General features: G+C 36.2%; 3 protein-coding genes across 4 annotated transcripts; 2 read left to right on the top strand and 1 right to left on the bottom strand.

The window, feature by feature from the left end:
* The first annotated feature begins 544 nt into the window (after positions 1–544).
* On the top strand, positions 545–10,860 carry LOC113779086 (synaptotagmin-5-like). 2 transcript variants are annotated; one of them, XM_027324530.1, is made up of 14 exons: positions 545–843; positions 1,017–1,121; positions 1,287–1,337; positions 1,492–1,612; positions 2,771–2,892; positions 4,199–4,300; positions 4,494–4,568; positions 6,313–6,392; positions 7,405–7,555; positions 7,640–7,870; positions 8,673–8,960; positions 9,592–9,705; positions 10,388–10,574; positions 10,673–10,860. In XM_027324530.1, exons 1-13 carry the CDS (start codon positions 739–741, stop codon positions 10,529–10,531), a joined length of 1,689 nt encoding a protein of 562 aa, XP_027180331.1. In that variant the 5' UTR covers positions 545–738; the 3' UTR covers positions 10,532–10,574; positions 10,673–10,860. The 2 variants fall into 2 exon arrangements, with proteins under 2 accessions (XP_027180331.1, XP_027180330.1); XM_027324529.1 differs by having other exon boundaries at positions 10,388–10,860.
* Positions 10,861–11,221: 361 nt separating this feature from the next.
* LOC113779850 (uncharacterized vacuolar membrane protein YML018C) lies at positions 11,222–16,547 on the bottom strand. Its single transcript, XM_027325596.1, has 8 exons — positions 15,982–16,547; positions 14,702–15,103; positions 14,245–14,462; positions 13,717–13,787; positions 13,523–13,624; positions 12,407–12,524; positions 12,192–12,327; positions 11,222–11,576 (listed from the first exon to the last, which is right to left on the bottom strand). The coding sequence occupies exons 1-8, from the start codon at positions 16,060–16,062 to the stop codon at positions 11,514–11,516; spliced, it is 1,191 nt and encodes a 396-aa protein (XP_027181397.1). The 5' UTR covers positions 16,063–16,547; the 3' UTR covers positions 11,222–11,513.
* Positions 16,548–18,726: 2,179 nt separating this feature from the next.
* LOC113779665 (ER membrane protein complex subunit 7 homolog) lies at positions 18,727–22,250 on the top strand. Its single transcript, XM_027325341.1, has 7 exons — positions 18,727–18,962; positions 19,169–19,212; positions 20,075–20,183; positions 20,724–20,787; positions 20,881–20,997; positions 21,101–21,209; positions 21,892–22,250. The coding sequence occupies exons 1-7, from the start codon at positions 18,817–18,819 to the stop codon at positions 21,984–21,986; spliced, it is 684 nt and encodes a 227-aa protein (XP_027181142.1). The 5' UTR covers positions 18,727–18,816; the 3' UTR covers positions 21,987–22,250.
* The last annotated feature ends 372 nt before the right edge of the window (positions 22,251–22,622 follow it).

The following is a 22,622-nucleotide window of genomic DNA, read 5'->3' as shown; positions in this document are numbered from 1 at the left end:
ATGAATTTCAAGTGTACCTCCTCTTGAAGAATTGATTCATCCATTTCTTTTTTTTTAATTTTTTTCCCATTTATTTGGAATAGATATAAGATGTTTTAGAGGACCCAAAAGAAAAAGAGAAAATGATAACAAGAAATCTTACTAGTAATGCATACTATCCTTTAGAAATTCTTTCTTTACCAATTGGATTTTGTGAAATACAAAAAAAAACCCCAAAATTATGTACTAATTACAAACTAACCAAGAACCTATGAGAAAGAGAAATTTGAAGATAGTGATGGCCTACCACCTCAGCCTAAATATGGTAGTACTAGTACCGTCTACAAAAGGGGATACAATACTAAGAGGGAAGGATGCAGATCCCAAAAGGAAAGAATATGAAGATGTCTCTTTCTTGCTCCAGACCAGAGGGTCAATCGAACTTATCAGAAACATATTATTAAATGATATTAATTTGATTACTCAATCATTAATAAATTCTTTAAAATTAAACAAGACCTGCAAATTATCTCCGTGCATACCTGTCTTAACTGCCCAACCAGAGCTCTGTTACTCTCTCTTTCAAACAAGAAAACGTGTCCCTATCCAAACAAAAAACGTGTCCCCTTCAATGGCTTCCTGTCACTGCCATCATTATTGATCATCATTTTCGACCACGAGGAGTCAATTTCTGAGCTTGTCTACTAGCAATATTTCAGGGGTCGATTCTTCTTTCTTAATAGTGTCAAAAAGAGAGAGATGGGCTTCGTTCTGGGTTTCATTTTAGGTGCTGCGTTAGGCCTTGGTTTGATAGTTGGGTTTGCTCGATATCAACATATCAGATCCAAAAATCGCTCTGATTTGGTATGTATTCAATATCCCTTAACACCCTTTTTCTCATTCTCACTATATCTTTCTGTTTTTCATGCTTGGCCAATGCTGTATCGATTGAATCATCTTCTTAACTCGATAGATATTGATTGTCTTAACATGTTGGAGTGATTTTCATCCTTTCATGTGTGTAATGTATCTTACAGGCAGCAACCATTGCAGCTTTTGCAAGGATGACTGTTCAGGATTCCAGAAAACTTCTGCCACCCGAGTCCTATCCTTCTTGGGTAGTCTTTACACAGCGACAGAAGTTGAGTTAAATTGCCTCCCTCTGCTTTGGTGTACAAGACTGTCTTTGTGTGGTTATGTCTTGATATCCAATGCATGCTATACTTTACTTTTCAAGAAATTGGATGTTCTCGCGATTACTTTGTCATTTAGACAGTAATAAATCCGCCTATTTTTATTTATTTCAGTTAACTTGGCTCAATCATCACCTTGACAAGCTCTGGCCATATATTAACGAGGTAATTCCTTTTAAAAAAAAAAAAAAAAATTTAACCTCAGTGCTTGTCATGATAAGGAAAGTTTATTGTTCGTTAATCACCGCAGGGTATAATCGTTAGGATGTTGAAATTTGACATATTATCTCGATAAGTTTTTCTTCATATTTTGGCATAGGCAGCTTCTGAATTGATAAGAAGCTCGGTTGAGCCAACCCTTGAGGAATACAGACCCGCTATCATAGCATCTTTGAAGTTTTCAAAGTTGACCCTCGGTACTGTGGCCCCACAATTTACAGGCAAGTTCAATTTCTATTCTCTTTTCTTTTATTTGACATTTGTGAAACTTATAGTATGATGAATGAGATGCTAAGTAGACATGTGTTATCAGTTAATTTAATTGGTTATAACTGGTTTTCCAAAGAGAATAGCGACAGTAATATTGTTGAATTGTGTTTTAGTTTGTTAGAACAATGTTTAAACTAGGATTTTGGTGTTCTTGTGCTGCATCCCTGGCTAATGAACTTCTTGTGTCTAGTTTTAGGACATAAAAGTAGCAGGCTGTTAATTCTTTAACTGCTCGTATAGGGAAAAATTTAGAACTGGCTTTTAGCTGGATTCACTTGTTATGGCTTCTTTTGATGATACTACTAACACCTCAAGAATGAATCATTTAGGACATGCAATTGGCTGATATGCCTAGAGTTTGGAAACAAAATCTTTTCTGTTCACTACAAAGGTTTCTATTGGCTATTTGGAACACTTATAGTAGGAAAGTTAGAATTTCAGGTAAATCCAGTCTCAGTAGAAAATATTTGCTCATCCTATGAAAGGAATTCAGAAACCAAACTAAGATCAAAGAGATCAATGCGGATAGATTGGATTGATTGGTTAATGAGAGAGAAAGAGAGAGAGAGAGAGAGTTAAAGTCATGTAACTTTCAGCCAAAATCAGGATATTCAAATTGATGAAATATTTATCTAGCTCAACAAAATTCAAGATAATTACAAAACAGTTCACAAATGTCATCATTTGATCATCCTGGTGGCACTTTTCTTCAATCAACAATTTCACACTTCATGACTTCCGATTCTGTTTTTTGGCTTTCTTGCCCTTGCTGACTAAAACAAGAAAGACAATGATCGTATATTCCTTATCTTACTTTAGAAGACTATAGAATGAGTGTCAAATCTTTAAGCATCCTGCAAAAATGTTGTCTTAAAGGAAGAAGGTCACTAATGGATGATGGGCATGAAATTATGTAGTTCACTTTCTTTGTATTTGGGAGGTAGGTTGTGCTTGAAACCAATGAGAGTAATCATTCATGCGCATGTGACATAAAAAGGACCAAGATTAAAAAAAAAATTTGTCCCCTTCTGAACTATAAAGAGTAAAATTTATGTTTTTCATGTATTGGACACTAATAAACAGCCAGAAACTTTCTTGATGTCTTGCAGGAATTGCCGTGATTGATGGTGATGTTGGGGAAATTGTTATGGAGTTGGAGTTGCAGTGGGATGGAAATCCCAGCATTATAATCGACATCGAAACCAGAGTTGGAGTTAAACTACCAATACAGGTTTTTGTTCATTTAATTCACTAAAGGGACTTATGAAATTCATGCATATATCCATGTTGGTATAGGAATATAATGGCAACACTTTTTGAAATGATTGATAATGTGTCAACTCCATTACTCCTTAAATGTGTTGTAGATATTAATTTAAAAATCTCAGGATAGCAAACATTTTTTAGAATTTTATTATCCAATATTTTCAATTAATTATGCATTGCTTCGCTGATCTATATTCTTGTAGACAGCTCTGACTTATATTTCCTTCTTGTGTATCTTCAACCTCGAAGCATATTGGCATATATGTGAATTAGTTGTTTTTGTAGGTCTTTCTGAACTCAAGAACTACTTCAGTTTGGACCTGGTGAAGTTGGCATACGAATTAATGTTCTCAAGAACTTAACAATCTAAATTCTCTCTATACATTCTTTTTAGATGAATGTATACATACAGCCTGTTAACATATCCTGTGGAAGGATAGATATGGCAGAAACAGCCTCCCGTTTATTTTGAAGGAGATACTCTTTCTGAATTCGATCTGAACGAACTTAAGATCGTTTATTCCAATGCCACATTTCTTGGGAAAATGATATGTTGGTTCTGCTACTTTTAAATGCACTTCTTCAGACTCAATGATATGTTGGCATGCCTTGGACAGATTCTTTTCCTGATTAAAATGGCTAATTCTTATTCTTCAACTATCTTGTAATATTTTTTAATAGATCTAACACTTTACTTCTGTTAGCTGGTTTTTTTCCTGTAAAAGTGTTTGATACCTATCTTGAATCTTGACCATACAGAGTTTGTTCATTTAAACTAGTAGATTAGATTCCCAGACCGCTTTCATTCCTGCTAATCTAGCTTCGTATCCTCCCCCTGATTCATTTTCATGAATGCTGTATTTGAAAGGTTTTAACTTTAAGTTGTTTGATTTGCCAGTCTTGTCCTAGAGTAATGGAGAGTACTGTGCATGTAGTAGTTGTTTGGGATTGACAATCAGCTAATAGACAGTCTATTAAATTCTAAGAATACTACATTGTGTTACGTTTGAACACATCTGTTGGTATTTATATCATTTAGATTAGCAAGAACATATCCTAGCAATAATGTCCTTGGGCTAGTATACAACTGGACTAATTTTTAAGTACTCCTTTTGGTACCTTTCTTAGAATGTGCGTTATACGAAAACTAAGAAATTACTTTTCATGTCTCATACAAATTACTGTTAACAGTATGATATATTTTATGAGTGAGCGCCTGTGTATAAAGTTCAGCCTGCATAATTTAGTATTACTTTATTTGTTTGATGCAGGTCAAGAATATTGGATTTACCGGGGTTTTCAGATTAATGTTCAAACCCCTGGTTGATGAATTTCCTTGTTTTGGAGCTGTATGTTACTCCCTGAGACAAAAGGTGAACCACCCTTTATGCATTTCAATACAACTGAACTAACATACACGCACAATTGAAAATTCCATTTTCAGACACAGATTTACATGTAGTCATATGTGTAAGCATGTATATATGAATATGTTTGTGTTACTCATTTCCTTGAGGATAAAATTTTTATTTTGGAGCTGCACTTAATTTTGTTATATTTCTGCAGAAAAATCTGGATTTTACCCTCAAAGTTGTTGGTGGTGAAATCACAGCAATTCCTGGAATATCTGATTCTATTGAGGTTTGGGAGCTCTTCCTCTTTTAAATCTGTTGCATCGATACACTATTAGAAGTAATTGTTGGATAGGTCATGCAATATTTTGTAAGTAAATGGAGTGTATCACCAAAATCATAATGCATTGCTTGGGTTTAGAAATGTGGTCTCCTTCCTGTTTCTATTCATAACAACTAAAATCATTGGGCAAACTAAAAATGTGGGCATGGACATTTTTTGTTGTTAGGAGTTTCTTTGCTTGTTCTCTTCTGATTACTTTGATGACTTTGACACATTTCAGGTGCATACGCTGCCATTTTTGTATTGTTAAAGGTTGACAATGTTAATCTGCATTTGGTCCAACAGTAGACTATTTTATCTATTACTCATTAGCTTGCACTGGAACTAGCCAATGACATTTTGGTTATTCAATTGTGATACTGTAGAATATCTGGGTAACATCTAGTAGAGTAGTTGAAAAGGTAGGTTATTTACCCAAAACATCGATATCTGTTAGGAAAGTATAGAAATAATGTTGGTTTTGTCGGTTTTCCCAAACTAAGGACATCAATTCCTAAAAAACAGACTTCTTCTTTCTCTACTGACAGTTTTCTTCTTTCTACTGAACTTTCTCCATTTTTCCCTCTCCTCCTCCTCCAGTCTCTTCTCCAGAGTTTCCAACTGAACAACATATTCACTTTAGTTGCACAGCCTACAAGGCCCAATATTAGTAGTACTAGTCTACTTCTGTAATCATCCACTTCGCCCTGCACCCAGTTTTTATTCTTGCCCTGCACTTTCTTTTTGTTAGTATCCTTGTTTTCGAGAATTAATAGGTTTTGCTCTTACTCATCATGGACAATGAGGATGACTTCTGTTCCTGTTGCTAATGCATTTTGAAGTTGAAGGCCGTGAGGACAGCCTTATGGCCTGCCTCTTTATGCCAACATGATTCTGCCTGCAATCTACTTTAACTTCTTTATCACTGCAATTATCTAGCTGTTGGGATTTAGCTGACAGAGCAAATGAAAGAAGGCACCCGTGCTGTGGCAGTTTGATATCGGCATGGTGGTGGAGAGGGAGTTATTGGGAGTGAAAGATGCTAAGGGAGGCACCACAGATGATCTGTTTTTGTGGCTGCCCTTCTGCTCTATGATTCCCTTCTTGTATGTGCATAGAGAATTGATTAAGGAGAAGAGAAGAAGGAGAAGGAGAAGAAGAGGAGAGGGCAGAATGGAGGGAGTTTGGGAAAAAAGAATAACCATAACAGCAGAAGAAGGAACATTGGCAGAAGAAGAAAAGGAAACTATAAATTTGATTTCCTATGAATTGCTTTCCCTATCTTGGGAACAGGAATAAAACCAACACTATTTCTTTAATTTGCAATAAAGTTAGCAATATGAGGATAAAAGACCCACTGAAGTTGCCTAACTAATTTATGATTGGATGACTGCCGCTATAGTGAATTACTGCTTTGCTCAACTATTCTGAAAACAAAGGATTACATTTATTAATTATGTGTGTTACTCTTTGTATTGGTGAAATAATTTCAAAAGTTTCATGCAGAGCATTTTAAGATCTTACAAGTTTTCGCAAAACTCATAAGTATGTGATAATATCGGATACAAGCTGCTTGTGAGTCAAAAGTTAGAATATTATCCTTCTCAGGTTTTAGTAGCAGCAAATGACTCTCATTGCCTTTTTAATGGAAATATTTTTAGATTATGAACATGGAAGGATTTGTTATGTGGTTGCCTTTCTTTTTGTACAGGAAATGATACGAGATGCCATTGAAGATTCTATCACCTGGCCAGTTCGTAAGATTGTTCCCATATTACCAGGAGACTATAGGTAAAAATCAGCCTCCCACTCAGTTTAGAAAAAGCCTCAAGTTCTTAGCTGTTTTTAGTCTTTCAACAAATTGTTATTTATTATTGCTGGGACAACTCAATTTGGCATCACACTGTAGTTGTAGAAGTAAATCGATCCTGTCAAGTAGTGGGAAGGTACTAGGGATAAATTAATGGAGAATACATTGTTAAACAGTTTTAACATTATTTGCATACTTAATTTAATTCTTGATCCAGGTAGTCATATTTTTCCAGATGTAATTGGTCTTTGTATTGCTAAGGTAGTCGTAGTTCAAAAGCACCTTTGCTAGTTGCAACAATGCTTATGTGCTTCATAAATGCTCTGGTTTTCTTTGTTTCCCTCATGCAAATTTAAGTCTAGCAAAACATACATGTCCATCATGGGATTTTAAATGTAGCAATGTTGATGGTCATTCTGCGTAAGCTATACATTTTTTCTTATTAGAATTTCTCTCTCATTAAAAATATGCATCTTTGCCATTTAAATATAATTACTGTGATACACTTAATTTTTGCTGGTCTTACATGCTGAGCGATTTTACTCTGTCAATGGAAAAGACTTCGTCTCAAGATAAGTTGAATATTTATTTGACTATAATGCAGAATGCTGGCTTAACTGGTAGAAATAGAGTTATCTTTGTAGCATCAGCACTCCAGAGCCTATCTTCAGTAGAAACAAACGACAGATTGCTTGACAGCAGAAATAAGCTGAAGTAGATTATTTGTCAGGAAAAACAGACTTGGTGTCAATTAAATCTTTTTTTTTTTTTTGGGTCTACTGCAACTTATGGTAGTTACTCTTTTCTCCCCTAAGTTCTTCTAACCATGTCACATAATTATCTTCCTAGAGGAGAAAGTTATTAATTCAAAACTTCTCTACTGTTGTAGTCATGAGCACCCTTGATCCACTTTTTAGTTGAAAATGTAGCCTTGTCCACGTAATAAATTTTGAATTTGATGGTAGTATTTGTTCTATAATGCTTTGATTACAGTGACTTAGAGCTAAAGCCTGTTGGAATACTAGATGTGAAGCTTGTAGAAGCTAAGGAGTTGACAAACAAGGACTTCATTGGGAAATCTGATCCATATGCAGAATTGTTCATACGCCCGCTGCGCAACAGGACAAAAACTAGCAAAACAATTGTGAGAAATCAAATCTGTCTAATCCTGTTTGTTCTAACATTCCATTCATTCTTGTACTGAATGCATTTCCACATTACTTTCTAGAACAACCAAATAAACCCAATTTGGAATGAACATTTTGAGTTCATAGTTGAAGATGCCTCCACTCAAAACTTGACAATAAGGATTTATGACGACGAAGGGATTCAAGCTTCTGAATTCATTGGTTGTGCTCGAATTTTGTTGAAGGACCTTCAACCTGGGAAGGTTAAAGATGTCTGGTTGAAACTTGTGAAAGATTTGGAGATTCAAAGGGATACAAAGAACAGGGGTCAGGTGAGAAGGGAAGAGTCAAATTTTTTGCAATGTTAAGGTTTTATGGCTATGATTAATTGCTGTTGTTAATGACTGCAGTAAATGGACAAGTGAATTAATCCATGTCTGTAAGTAAATTGAATTTTCATATGCCTATTTAATCGTTGAAATTGAACGTCACAGTCATATTATAAAAATGAAGAAAAGTAACAGATTGAGCACATGTGCAGAGATCCAAAAAGAGAAGAAAAGGTATGTCATACAACAATAGATGGAGGAATTAGTTGGTATAGGAACATAGCTGTAGTCCTGTTCTCTTACTAGCCATGTGTGGTGATTAGGCCTGTAATAAGGTACAGGCCATAATTTTGAGAAAATTGGTCATGACAATTTGTTTTCCATTCATTTACTGGCATTTTGAGGGGTACATGATAGCTTTGAAGGAGTACTGCAATAAGGGGTATTAACTTGTGCTTTTATAATCTGTGGCTGAGAAGTCAATGTCTTCTTGGGTTAATTCCCCAAGTATTAGCTACTCTGCATGGTATCATAACAAGTTACAACTACCGAGCATGATAACTAAGTATTTTATGACATGATGTGGAATTTTACTTCTTTGCATCTCCAAAAGATAGCTCATGATGTTTATGTGGATGACAAAACCTCACTGACTCTTTGCTAATCCACACCCAAAATTCTGATTTAAAATTGTAGATCAACATATTTGGATGCTGAATGTTTCTCTTCTCTTATATTAGTTTGTTTTCTACACTTCCTTCAATACCTTTGTGCTTCCTGTCTCCGGATTTGTTATGTATTACAGGTTCATTTGGAGCTTTTATACTGTCCTTTTGGGAGTGAGAGTGCATTGCTGACTCGCTTCAACCCCGACTTTAGATTGACTGACTTGGAGAAGGCCCTTAAGCAGGATATTGACTCTGATGATACAGAAAAACCTGCTTTACACAGGAAAAGGGACGTTATCGTCAGAGGAGTTCTCTCTGTCACAGTAATATCTGCAGAAGATTTACCAGCTACTGATTTTATGGGAAAATCTGATCCATTTGTGGTACTTGAAATGAAGAAGTCCAAACAGAAGAACAAGACGAGGGTAAGGTTTTGATTACCTATGGTCGCTAAATTTGATTTGCCCTTGTAAAGAATGAGAACTTTAAGGAAAATGTAAAAAGGAAACTTTCCTGGAAATGCTACAATCTTATTTGTCATATTCTATTTTGTTGATGACTGAAGAATTACTTGATCTCCCTGGTTTTCTCTTATAACTGTCTTCTGCTTGGTACAATCCATTTTATTTTGCATACCTTCGTAAAGGTTATAGGGTCTGTTCTCATTTGGTTTTAATTTTTTTACAATAGTAGTTCCTAGGCTTAATGTTTAAAGGATTGAATCTGTACATTTGTGTAATATATTTTTGAAAGAAAAAGCTGTCTTTGTGGTGCAGAATACGAAAAGGAAATTTAGCTAACAATTTCCTTTATTTTTTTTGCACCACTTTAAGAAACACCTAGGGGTTGCTTTCTGGATTAAACTACCTCTTCCAGCTTGAATTAAATTTAAAACCATAGTCATAGGCAAATGAAATCACCTAAAAACATCTGTCAAGCAATACAATTCAGAATCAACTTATTTGAAGCAAATGAGATGTCCACCTTGCCAGCACTTATTTTAACTTAATGGCTTGACAATTGCATAATGTTTGCTATTACTTTTCATCATCTCAGGTTTTGAATGACACCTTAAATCCAGTTTGGAATCAAACCTTTGACTTTGTTGTGGAGGACGGATTGCATGACTTGTTAATGTTGGAAGTCTACGACCATGACACATTTGGGAAGGTAACCCTTTTAGCTGCTTCCATTTCTTCTGTCTCACCAAGTTACATTAGCACTTTGCTTGTTTCAGTTTCTTGAAAGCGTGAATCAATATAAATTTTCCACCAAACTAAGTAAGCTATAATGTGTTGAAGTGCCAATTTGAAGATACTGAATTTATTTATTTATTTTTGAAGAAAACTTGTTCAGGACTTGATCTTAAGTTTACAACTCCCCCTCCCTTCCACCACCCTTTGAAGACTACACAAGACATATAATCTCCAAACTTGTGGTTGTATAGAAGTATGCAATCGCAACTCTGCTAAGGAAATAAATTGCCATTGCTCAATGATTGTAGAACACTGGGCAACTCTCATGAGCTATATAATACTTTGATGGTGTTGGCCATCGTTTTTGAATTCCTTCTTCTTATTGACTATTGTGTAAAATGTATTGCTACTAAATTGGCAGAGGGCTCTTGACTGTTTTTGGTAATGATGAAATGACCACAACTTTCTTTGAGTTTTAGCTTCCCTTTTCGGGTACTGGGAGAAGCACTATGTCTGGTGATTAAGGCTCGAATTTTTTGTTTTTTCCTTGTCATTTTTGTATCCTGCCTTTCTCTTAAAAGAGTTTGGAAGTATTTAACCATATGGAGTGAGATTTAGTTGTTCCACAGCTGAACTTATGCCAACTGATGTTTCAGGATAAAATGGGAAGATGCGTCATGACACTGACAAGGGTTATACTGGAGGAAGAATTTACAGATGTTTTCCCAGTAGATGGTACTCCTTCCGGGAAGCTGAATCTGCATCTCAAGTGGACACCGCAGCTAATAGTGAAAGAGTGAAGGCTGTAATGAAATGTGAAATAGATGTCCAATATGTTCTGCTGTGTTTCTTAGAAAATCTGCTTGAGCACTCACGAGTATCGATGAGAACTAAGGAGAAATTGGGGGGGGGGGACGGTGAAAAACCTCCATTTGACAGGGGTGTTGGAGTTTTGTATGTTCAAGGGAGGAGTAGATGTGGAGGATGGAGGAAATTATGGGGGATCAGGTTTTGCTCAATCATGTAAAGTTTCACATTGTTGTAATTGCAATCATGTTTTGTTTCGAAAAGATCACAGAAAAACTCATTGTTCCTATAATCATTCTATTCAAAGTGTGATTTTATGCTCGGCCTCCAGGTCTTCAATCTTCCAAAATTCTCTCGACTAACTTCATCAGCTTTTGTGGTTAGGCAAATTTCATTTTCTAGGCATATCCCCCCTTGCATGCAGGGGTACAATATACATAACTGAAATATGGCTGGTGAAACTTGATACCATCTGGATTACCTTGTGCCGAGAAAGCAATGCTGTCTCCTTTCTTATTTTTTGTTCTTTTGCATTACCATCACCAATTACCATTACCAACCATAAGCTGGTAAAGAAATGCTTCGTGTCAACTACTTTAACTGCTCAGAAGACGGCTTGGCACCTACTAAGTGTTGTTCTATGCAAATATTTCACTAAGAAAGAGAGACTTTTTATATTCAACTTGACAAGAATGATCTCAACATTTAGACATTAACTTGTAGTATATCTGTACAAACATCATTTTGTGTTCCCTCCAAGCTTCTTGGAGGGAACAAGAGGAAACAGTAAGCAGTCCTAAGAAACCACAAAAATTTGACTAAAAGGTACAACTTGCTAAAGTTGTGACACTCACCGGCAAGTACAGGGAAAAAATGAAGGGAATAATAGCTACAATCTTGTGACAAAATTGCACAGTTTTCCTGTGGCCTTGCAGATGCCCACTTGTGCCACAACAAGCGCAGTTTAAGCATATGCTATAACCCCAAAGTTCTGGTAAACCAATCCGAAAGATTGGCTATAATAAATCCTGCAAATACCTGCATGTGAAGAATACCTTCAGCTCAATTGGGGTATGCCAGTCTACGATATTTCGTTAGTTCTACCATAGCAGTGGAAAATTTTCATTCATAGCACTATGAAGATTATAACCAGAATCATACGCATATAAATAAAATTAAAGGAGCAACTGCAACTACAGGTGTCCCACTCCCCATTTTTCTTTTTTAACTTTTTGAAGAAACTTGTGGGCATGTCTTCTCAAATGTGCAAGAAAGCAGCCTTTGAACTTTACCCGCTGTCCTAGATAATAAAGTCTGACAGAAAGGTATCAAGTCCTTTCATTAGATTCCTGACTGATAGAATTACATGCCTCAGAATAATGTGATTTAGGCATGATGCTTCTAATCTAATTAAAAATGGTGTCTCTTTCTCTGTTATTACTTTCTGGAGAAAGGTCTTGTGCTTATGCAAATGATTATGATTAAGTTTCCCTGGTCATTCTTTGGCCTGAAGTACAGCCTACAGAGGGCACAAATTTTTTTATCCTTCTGCTGATTCTAGTTGTTCTCACGTGCAATGTTTTTTTTTAAAAAAAAATTCTATAAAAGGACTAAAAGCATCTAATCATTTTCATCTTCAAACAAACTCCATACCTGAACCGAACCCAGAATGTAGATGGCTGAATAATGGCGTCCATGTATCACCATATCAGCCGACATGGCAAGTGGGATTGTAAGAGACATGCCCAAGGTGGCTACCAGCGGAGTTGTCCAGACAACACATAGTGCCCTGAGCAAAACAGAGTTATTGTCCAAGGAAAAAAAAATGTCTGGAACAACTTAACTAAAAGCTATGGTTTTGCACATACCAGAAGTAGTCCGAAAGAACACTTCCTACGAGTCCATTTGCAATAACAACTTCATCCATCTTAGCAGAGTGAGGAATTGTAAATTTAGGCTCTATGCCTAAGGCAGTCAATGGCCACACTGAAGCAACAATAAAACCGAAACTGTTACTTGATGACAAAGCAACATGAACATTACATAAGATGAACACAAGCAACCACTATCTAGCTATTATACAACTTTGCATCACAATAATACAGTAAAACAGTAGGGACATGAAAGTCTTCCTCTGATAACATAAAAAATAACCATTACATGAGAACACATCAAAATGATAAAGGATCGCCACTTGGTTCACTAGATGAAAAGAACAATTTACCAATACTGACACCTCACCATCCCCTAAAAAATTCCTGGTCTTAATATAACTATGATGGTCCTGGTCACTCATGGTTAAGGGTCCAAGTTTTGCCGCCCATTCCAGGTAATCCCAATTTTGAGCCTCCTTTCCCCTTTCTGTTTCTTCATTTTTTTATTTTTTTTTAATTCTTATCATTTTCAGAATTAACTGTCAATTATTCAACACTAGTTTTGCTGACTTAATTCTAAAAGCATAACTTTTTCTAAAGGGAGCAAAGAATGAGTGTTGCATGAGTAGACTAAAAGAAAAAGAAGGCAGATATCTGTATTATTGGTAGTTAAGAAGTTTGAGATACCACATTTTGTGGTTTTGTTTCCATCACATATAGCATTTAACCAACAAGTACATTTTTGGGTTTTGTTGCCTTGATAGCCCCAATTTTCCCCTTTCATGCTGCTCAAGTTACACCAATTCTCTCTTATATTCCACCAGTCCTATCTTCCCAGAAAATCAGTACATATCAGTGAAAACATAAGGAGAAAAAGCCTCAAAAAGGTATAGCTTCCTTTTTTCTTTTTTGACAAATCTCACCCGTAATATTATGTGATTCAACCAGAAAGGAAAACATTTTTCTTAAAATTCCAAAGAAATATTCCGCACAAATGAAAACCAATCTTTGTTTGACTTTAGAATCAAGTTCGAAGATACATATAAACTATCCATTGACTGGAAAGAAAACATTGATGATTCAAATGCAATGACGCAGAAGAATACTTACCGAGCCACCATAGGGCTACAAGTGTGAACAAGCCAACATATCCAAACAGCTTCTGAACATCAATCCTTTCTCCTTCCTCACCAGCAAACTTCTTGAGAAGTACTGCAAAACATATAGAAATAACTGTTATTTTTTGCCATTATACATTATGTAGTTTAGTTAAATATTGAGCATGAAGTCAGAAATTGCCTAACCAGTAAATAGTCCATATGTAACAGCAGATAGAAGGCCAAAAAGATCCCCAACAAGAGTACGTTTGCCATTTCTTTGCAAAGAAAACGTTAATTGTCAGTCAGTGCCGGACATACTGTAGAATTCAAAGCTCACATATACCATAGAAAACTCAAAACACATAAAATAAACATCAGCACTGAATATTTATATAAAAAAAATTCTTATAACAAAAGCAAAATGTATTATTTTCCTGTATTCCTCCATGCCATCTTAAAGCACAGAAAAAATGCTGCTAGTATGTAGGCTTACTGGAAAATGCACATAATTATAACAGAACAGCTATTTAAGGGATCATCTATAACAAATTGTATAGCCTCACCATGTAAAACACAGTGACTGGGAAGCTATCAATCTGCCATTGTTTCCACAGAGATTTCAATTTAGAAAATATATTGGTTGTTTGTCACCAAAGAAGTATGCACTACCCACAGAACTAAGATTGCAGGATCAAACTATGTTAAAGTGAATAGAGCTCAGGAAAGACATACAAAGAAGGATTAAGTTGGGCATCATCAGCTGCCCAAGTTTTTCCTAGAGTTGTCATTGCAACACCAGCCATGCTAATAAAAACAGCAACTACTTTCGATACACTTAAGGAATCTTGGCCCAGGTATGCACCAATGAAGAGGGTAAACAGTCCTGAAGTAGATGATAATACTGTTGTACTTGCAACGCTTGTACGTGCAAGGGCAGCATTTGATAAGTACTGCAAACGAGACAAAAAGAAGTAGTGCAAACTTAAGCATGTGCTTAACAATTTTAACTTTATCAAGATATTTTGGAGGATGCTGTCAAGGGAAGAAGCTTTTTTTTTTTTTTTGTCACCCACTGCAAACTAGGAAAATGCAGTTAAAATGAATTAAGAAAAATAACAGTCAGATCTCTGTGGTACCAATGGTTTGTTAAAGGCAGAAAATGATTGATGTAGATTAGTTTGAGAATCACCTCCGTAATAAACCAAATAGGGGCGATATAGAATCCATACATGGCAATTTCCCTCGTGGAAACCTCTTTTTCTTGTTTAGCATTCTCAGCACCATCTGTACATATAGAAACTAATGGCTTTCCCTCTTCTTGAGCAGAAAGATCTACTTCACTGTGTTTTCTATTCAAAGATCCCTTAATATCCATCTCAAAGACTTTCTGGTCTCCAATATACTTCAAAGGAGAATCCGCACCAGCACATGAATCACCAATTGACCCTACAGTTTTACCAGTTTTCCCAGAGCGTTTTCTTATCAGACTGCAAATCCAATCCTTTAGAAATGCTAGTGGGAGATAAATCACCATTAGAGAAGCCCCAAGATATGTCACGGCAAATGGTTGCTTGTAGTTTTCAAAAATACCCTGCAGAAGAACAAGTGATAAGAATCCAACAGTTCCCTATCAGTAGATTTTAGAGTCAATGGAGATTTGTGCAAAGTAACGATAACGGTCTGATTAAGAAAAGTACACCTAATAAACGGATGCACAAGTTCATCCACAGGGTTACAGATATGCAATGATTTTAAAAACATCATAAATGGTCATTCCTGATGGAAAAAGGATGATCTTCTGAGAGAAGCTGAATGCAGGTTAGAGGGAATCATACTAGCTAACAGAGGCAGGCATATCAACTTAAGAAGGCATGGCTGAATAGCAGAAGAATTCAGGCTCAACACATTAACTGGAAGTCAAACCCCATTTCTTTAATACGGTAAGTTTGGGAACTTTCAACTGGAAATAACAGAAGGTATAGCTTCTGCTCAATTAGCAAGGACCTAAAGGTAGAGGCAATCAATTTCCTAAAGGAAGCAAGGTCAATCAAATTATACTGAGATCCCAGGCTGCAAAATTGAAACATTAATCCGTGCTTATGTAACTAGCGGCATTCCAGTCATCAGGAAACCTCTTACGAGAATCAATCCAATATGTGAACAAATCCTAATTAAGCATATCAACACATAAAGATTTGTTCAAGTTGGTTGCTTTACATCACTTTTACACAATTCCCAAGGAATGAACCTCACACTGAGGTAGAAAATAAGCTAATATCCAACCCAAAAGAGATAATTCAACAAAATACTAGCTGAAGCAGTTCCATTGCTGCATTCATTCCACAAAATGCCTTGTAACCGTTTTACCAATTACAACAGAGTTAAACACGCATACAGATGAAATAAATCCTTCAGGACAAATAATAGACACCAAAATCCAAAAGAGAAATTAGGGATGGAAATCTGGACCTGAGTGACTTCTGCAGAGGTGACCCAAATGACAACAACGGTAGCAATGAGACACAAACCAGCCTTATATCTCCAACCCATATCACAAATCCAATGAAAGCCCAGGTGCCAAAATCTAATTTTAAATTCAAGAACCCACCACCCAGCGGGCGATCTGAACTTTTACGTCCAAGCTAAACTCAGATCACCTCCATCCAATTCTTGAGCTTTTGCTTTTTCAGTTGCAACCGACGCAGAAAAATAAAATACCGGTACTACTTAAACCTGAAAAGGGCCCATAGATGACTCAATGGCAAGGGTAGGTAGAAAGCCAATATCTGATGATGCCAAGAAAACACATTTTAAAAAAAAAAATTAATCTTTTGGCCAGAGAACGAGAGAAAGAGAGAGAAGGGAATGAAATGGCAAAAGGGTTGGAGTAGGAGAGAGGGAAAGAGAGGGAAAATTTGTTAAAACCAAAAGTTATGGTTGGTCAATTTTGGTTAAAAAAAAAAACCAATATGGAGTAGCATAAATCCCTTTGTACTCGTATTAATTGTAGCGGTAATTGACAAGCGATCTCTGGTTTCTGAGCTGTCCGACAGCTCCCCTTTCTCTGTTTATCTGTCTGTGTTTGTGTTTAAAAAAGCTGCCAGTGTTTGTCTCTGATGTCTTGAGAACTCGTCCTGGATTCATATTACTAGTCATTTTGATTCCGTTTTCCAACTTTGATGGGATTTTGTTTGATTCCAGGATCATCATTCTATTCGTGGAAACTTCTTCAAATGGTGAAAAAGTAAAAGTTAGCCAGAATTGCACTTTGTTGTCATTGGAATTGGAGGATGTATTATTTCAACGTGTGGGTTTCTAACTTTTCCTTTTTTATTCTTCTTTGACGAGGGGCATAAAGAAGAGTCTGATTGCGGTTCAAGCACACACATGCATCCAAATTAGAATTCCTTTTGGTCATGGATCAAAGGAAAGTAATGCAAACTCTTTTAAGTATTCCTTTTGTAAATTTCTCACTCCAATTGTAGTTTTTAGATGGTTTTAAAACTACACTTCTTTGTTTTTGTTTTTTTTTGAAATTTAGATTGTCACGTGTTTTATGTAATACATTACTTAAAATTTCAACATCATGATGGTTGCTCGTTTAATAACCTTTATACTTATTTCTAATTAAACAATTAAAAGATCTCAAAAGAAGTTTTTGATTTCCCGATTTCTTATCTTTAATTTAAACAAGCAGCTTGTAGGCCATCGAACCCCACCTTTAAAGATAATTATCATTTTTAGACGAACTTAAGAGTAGAGGAATTCGAATTTGATAATTGGAAAAAAAAAAAAAAAGAGTACAAAAAAATAGAAAAGAACTGGGGAGGAATGAAAGTAATCAGGTTTGGCCTTACTTAAAATGGCAATTAAAGTAAGAGGAAAGTATTAATAGAATATTCAGCAACACAATAATAGCAATTACAATAATTATTTGGGAGTTGGCCCTTCGTTGTACTTCCAGAATGTAATTATTATTAAGTTTTATAAGTAAAATATTATTGTACCACTGCTCCTACTGGTTTTGGACTATGAAAGGACGACTTTACTTTCGGGTTGAGGAATCCTAACAATTCTCGTACTAATGACAAAGGATTATGCACGCAACTCACTGATTGCTATAGAAAATAGATACTCCTATCTTTTCTTTTCTTTTTTTTTTTCGTGACACAGTTGGTATCCGGGATTCAACGGAGTAATAATTCGGACTCGACTAATCCCACTGCGCTTGTGCCCCCGCCCCTCAAGAGACACAAGACGTTAACAAGGAACGAACCGCGACCACTCGGTGCCAGTACCTAAAGAGACTTCCCCAGCACCAGCCAAGCCAACCCTGGGGCACTCCTATCTCACTTGACTTCAAACTATGGATATGCCAAAATTTTCAATGCTGGAGTACTTTTAATTTATGATTATGATGACTAGGAAGTACGAGAAATGAAAAAACACGATAAGAAATAGTACAAAAGGTGGGACAAAAGATTTTCTATAATGAATATATATATACATGCCCTCGTGGATAGTTTTACTGATTTCATAGCCTGGTAAATTACTAGCAGGTCCTGTGATTGACCTCGTGTGCTGTTTCACTGTGTATTTTTGGGACAAGATTTTACACAATCTTAAGATATTAGTCTAATCGAAAGATTGGAATACCCTTAAATGAAATATATATATATCATCACGATTCCTTACAAATTCAACTCGTTCTTGTTCGTCAAATATTTGCATGGTTTTGAGCCCATTTGGATCGGGGCTTTTGTCACTAATAACTATAACGTTAAAAGCATTTCTTCACACTGCATTCTTAAAAGAATTTTCATTTCTCAACTCTTGCAATTGCGTAGCTTTCCAAGCACTTGACTTGCAACTTAGTAAATAATGGCCGAATTTAAGCTAACCAAATTAGTTCGTTTAACAAACAGTCTAGCTAGAATCCTGGTCAGATAATCTATGAATTTGGGCGTCTGAATCTCAAACATTGGGCTCATTAAAAGCTGTTATCCTGCCCAAACCCCGCTCGTCCAAGGACCCAAATGGCTGAACCAAAGAAAGAAAAGAAAAGGAAGTAAAGAGCACAGCGATTCCGAATTGGGTCAGATGTGTCTAAGCCCATTAGGTGCTCTCATTAATGCCTTCGGCCCAATCGGGGGCGTCCAGTGAGACCGGACTGCTGCCGGGCTTTGGAAAAGAATATTGGATCTTTGTATTGAACCGGAGAAAGTGTTTGCATCGTTGTGAACGATTCTTCGAATCCCCGACCGATCTCATCTCTCCATCTCTCGGCAAAGCAGTAATCAATCAATGGAAGGAAGAGGCAGCTCTGAAATCATGGTAGTATTATTAAGAAGAAGAAGAAGAGGTCTTGGTCTTGGTCGAGGTCTTCTTCCATTTGTTTCTTTAATTTGTTTATGCTTTCTCCTTCCTCCGGCCCTCGCCGTCGCATCCGGGTTTGTGCCCTTTTTCCTCATTCAACTAGCTACCATGCATATCATTTATAATTTCCAATTTTGAACTAACCCAGTTTCTGGACTTGTAATCAATTTTCTAATTATGTGAATTATTTTGATCCCAAAATTGCAGTCGGTTTTTAATTCTATCATGTGGGCTTGTCTGCTTATTTTATTCGTTTTCTTTTTTTTTTTTTTGGTGGCAGGAATGGAGATGGTTATACGATAAATGGCAGAGTCAAAATTCCAGGTATGGGATTTCCTTGTGACTTCATCTTCTTCTTTACTTGTTCATTTTGATACTTTGTGACTTTTTCCCCTTGCATGGTTTCTTTTATGTGGTATAGTTATATTGCCTAAAATGATTTGAAGCCGTTTATAAGTTGCTCAAGCTAGAAGCTTTTGGATGATAGTTCTGGTTGTATTACTTGATTGTATCTATTGAGTTGTCTCGTCGGTGTTTACACGAACCTATGCCTGTGACGTTCTGGAGAGTGTTTAGTCGAATTTTATGCAATACAAGATTTTGGGACTCCCTGTTGATTTAACCTGGTTAGAAAAGTGTGAGGTGGACTGACTACTCAAATTGGTTAAGCTACTCAAATTGGTTAAGCTAGTACTCAAATTGGACTGACTACTCAAATTGGTTAAGCTAGTTTCTAGCAAAGACGACAGATATTTGGGGAGATCCACGAGTTTCAAGCTTGCATCAAAAATAGAGACTCAAGTATTAATAAGACGCTGATATTTACGGAAGGAACGATAATTTAGCCTACTGATTGAAACTAGGACTAGGGGATTTATGCCTTTTTTTTTTAAATAGAAACCATTCTGAATGAAACTATTAATGGAAAGGAGATCTAAGTTGTTGGGGATAATTAACTATAGCTACATGTTTTAGTCTTCAAGGATGCCAATTAGTAGGGCTGCTTTGTGTGCTAAAATTGGGATTACATTGATATGATTCGTAGCACTGTCTTTGTGTTCTCCCTTTCTATGTTGATTTCTTCACATTGGTTGCTTGATTTTTCCTACATTCACCGTTACAAAAATTCTCATTTATATTCTGGATGTCAATTCCTTAACATATCTTTGTTTGGTGATTCTTGTAGGTGCCAGCTCTCTGGGATTTGCACTACCTGCAAAAACCTCAAATGTCAAAGTCATACTGAATGGTGGTCAAGAAGTCACTTTTCTGCGGCCTGATGGATATTTTTCTTTGTATCCTGTCATCATTTCCTTGCTGGATTTTATCTATCTTTCTACCAGTTTTTTTTTTATTTTTTTTTATTTTTAACTCTTGGTATGTCTTGACCACAGTAGTGCCCTATGCTAAAGCCCATTTTCTTCTCCTGATTGTTGATGACTAGTTCTTTACTTTCCTTTATTTCAGTCATCTCAGGAGAAAAGTCACTTTTGCATATTATAGATTTAAAACCTCAGGACAGCTTGTAACATTTATTTGATACTTGGTAACCTCTTTGTTTATGGTCCACAGTGACAATTCCTAAATGAGTTTATGACTCAACTGTATGATCTGCAAAACTTTAATCCCTTGATAGCTGCATACTTTATCCCTGTTTGAGCTATCACTTCTGGTTTAGATTGGAAAATCTGATTGTGCTTAATTATGGGATTGCAATCTTAACATGCTTACATGCTTGTGCGGATCTATACTTGGTTTAGTAATTACGGGATTGAAATCTTAACATGCTTGTGCGGATCTATAATCTGTATAGTTCCTTAACAATTGGCCTAAAGCCACAATGTTCCTGCTGGGACTCATCTAATTGAGGTGGCCGCAATTGGATATTTCTTTTCTCCGGTGAGTTGATCGTTATCAGACTTATTTCCTCTTCTATTATTAGTTTTTTGAGCTGACAATCATGTTTTTCCAAAATTATCTTGTGGTGATCAGGTTCGAGTTGATGTGAGTGCTAGAAACCCAGGTAAGGTTCAGGCAGCACTAACAGAGACTAGGAAAGGTTTGAGTGAGCTTGTGCTGGAGCCTCTAAGAGAGGAACAGTACTATGAGGTCAGTGCAAGTTATCTATAAGTCAAATTGCAATTGAAAAGTTATAATGATACTCTGAAATTATATATTCTCAATTTTGGTTCATTCATCTTGTTATCTGCAGATAAAGGAACCCTTCTCCATAATGTCTATAGTGAAAAGCCCAATGGGTCTGATGCTCGGGTTTATGGTTCTCGTGATGTTTGTAATGCCCAAACTAGTAGAGAATATGGGTAAGAATGATATTCTCTAATTGTTGTTTCCTGTTGCACGTTTAGCTCTGAAGTTTCTATTTTGATTGGTTGAAAGCAGATTATCCTATTTGAGATTGTCCTATTTGTTGATCAATCTTGATAATGGGTTTATTAGATAGGTTAACAGTTGCTGAACTTAGGGGCTTGTTACTTGAATAAATTGTTGCATGTAAATTCAGTCTCTTGGAATTGATTGGTCTATCACTCCTCTTGGATCATGTTTTTATGATATCTGTGCCTGTATAAAAACTTTTCTGGGGCATTTTGTTTTCCCACTGCTGGTTTATGATCATTAGAAGAACTGGAATAGTTCTCAATGGCATACTACCTTATAGATTTAATTAGGACACGATCACCAAGATGACTACATATAGTTGGTTCAAGTACCTGAGTTTAATAATTGGTTTCTCATGTGCTTTCAGAATTACAGATAACATCTTTTTGGAAATGATATAAAACCTGTTCTGCAGTCAAATTGCTCATTTACTGGAAGTATTCATGGAAGACGTGCTAAATACTTGTATTGCAAGAATGCTTGATCTGCATATGATAATAGTTGTGTAGTGTGATTTTTGTTTCTTTTCAAATCACAGTCCACCATGCAGAGAAGTTGTTCATGCAATAATCTGACTTCTTGGTGCAATTATTGTGCTCTGTACAGATACCGAAGAAATGAAACGAGCCCAAGAAGAAATGAGAAATCAGGGGGTTCCTTCTTTTTCAAGTTTGTTATCCGGAGGCCAGCGAAGTAACTAAACACTTTAATTTGAGAAGAACCAAAAACTTCTTGTTGTAACCGGATTCAAAATTGGAAAGGCGGGTTCTTGTGTTTTCGTTTCACGGTTATTTATCGCTGAAAAAGACTCCACTAAAGAAGTAATCCTTAGTTTTTGTTCCGTTTTGCCCAATAGTTTCTTGGTTATTGCATCGTGTTTTTTTGGATTCGGAGTTTATAAGCAAAATTGTGAACAGCAATTGTTGCCAATTCTACTGGAAAACTCCAGATGCCATTAGCGTTTAGTATCTGTTGTCAATGCAGGAGTTGCAATCCTGCGTTTGTCCTTTGGTTGGATATCCAATCTATGCTAGGATTTCTATTAGCTTATAAACAGGGTCTGCTGCCTCTCAGAAATATGTTTCAGGTCTCCATGCGAGAGAGAATGCGTTCTTTCTGTGTCATTGGATCCCATATGTTTTCTGTATTTGGATCTCAACCTCTACTTTGTACACCACAGCAAGTTAAAGTCAATTCCTTCAAGCATGAGCAACGTCTCAGGAGCGATAGAAATTAAATACGACCTGTTAAAAAAAGGTAAGGCTGGTTTGTTTTCTTGGGTCAATTGTCTGCTCTTACAGTGTTCTTATTTCTACTCTAATCTATTTGAAGGAGGT

This window comes from Coffea eugenioides, chromosome 8 (assembly GCF_003713205.1).
Source record: "Coffea eugenioides isolate CCC68of chromosome 8, Ceug_1.0, whole genome shotgun sequence".
Taxonomy (NCBI): Eukaryota; Viridiplantae; Streptophyta; class Magnoliopsida; order Gentianales; family Rubiaceae; genus Coffea; species Coffea eugenioides.
The sequence above is the reverse complement of the archived record's forward strand: the minus strand, read 5'-3'. Positions and strand labels throughout refer to the sequence as shown.

What these genes read in the sequence shown, in the direction of transcription:
- LOC113779086 (XM_027324530.1), top strand. Translation starts at nt 739, where the DNA reads ATGGGCTTCGTTCTGGGTTTCATTTTAGGTGCTGCGTTAGGCCTTGGT. An exon ending in TCTGGCCATATATTAACGAG is followed by an intron (nt 1,338 to 1,491) that starts GTAATTCCTTTT and finishes ATTTTGGCATAG; the next exon opens with GCAGCTTCTGAATTGATAAG. An exon ending in TGTGGCCCCACAATTTACAG is followed by an intron (nt 1,613 to 2,770) that starts GCAAGTTCAATT and finishes GATGTCTTGCAG; the next exon opens with GAATTGCCGTGATTGATGGT.
- LOC113779850 (XM_027325596.1), bottom strand. Translation starts at nt 16,062, where the DNA reads ATGGGTTGGAGATATAAGGCTGGTTTGTGTCTCATTGCTACCGTTGTT. An exon ending in GCCCAACTTAATCCTTCTTT is followed by an intron (nt 13,788 to 14,244) that starts GTATGTCTTTCC and finishes TTCTTTGCAAAG; the next exon opens with AAATGGCAAACGTACTCTTG. An exon ending in ACATTCTGGGTTCGGTTCAG is followed by an intron (nt 11,577 to 12,191) that starts GTATGGAGTTTG and finishes CTTCACATGCAG; the next exon opens with GTATTTGCAGGATTTATTAT.
- LOC113779665 (XM_027325341.1), top strand. Translation starts at nt 18,817, where the DNA reads ATGGAAGGAAGAGGCAGCTCTGAAATCATGGTAGTATTATTAAGAAGA. An exon ending in GCCCTCGCCGTCGCATCCGG is followed by an intron (nt 18,963 to 19,168) that starts GTTTGTGCCCTT and finishes TTTTGGTGGCAG; the next exon opens with GAATGGAGATGGTTATACGA. An exon ending in GAGAGGAACAGTACTATGAG is followed by an intron (nt 20,998 to 21,100) that starts GTCAGTGCAAGT and finishes TGTTATCTGCAG; the next exon opens with ATAAAGGAACCCTTCTCCAT.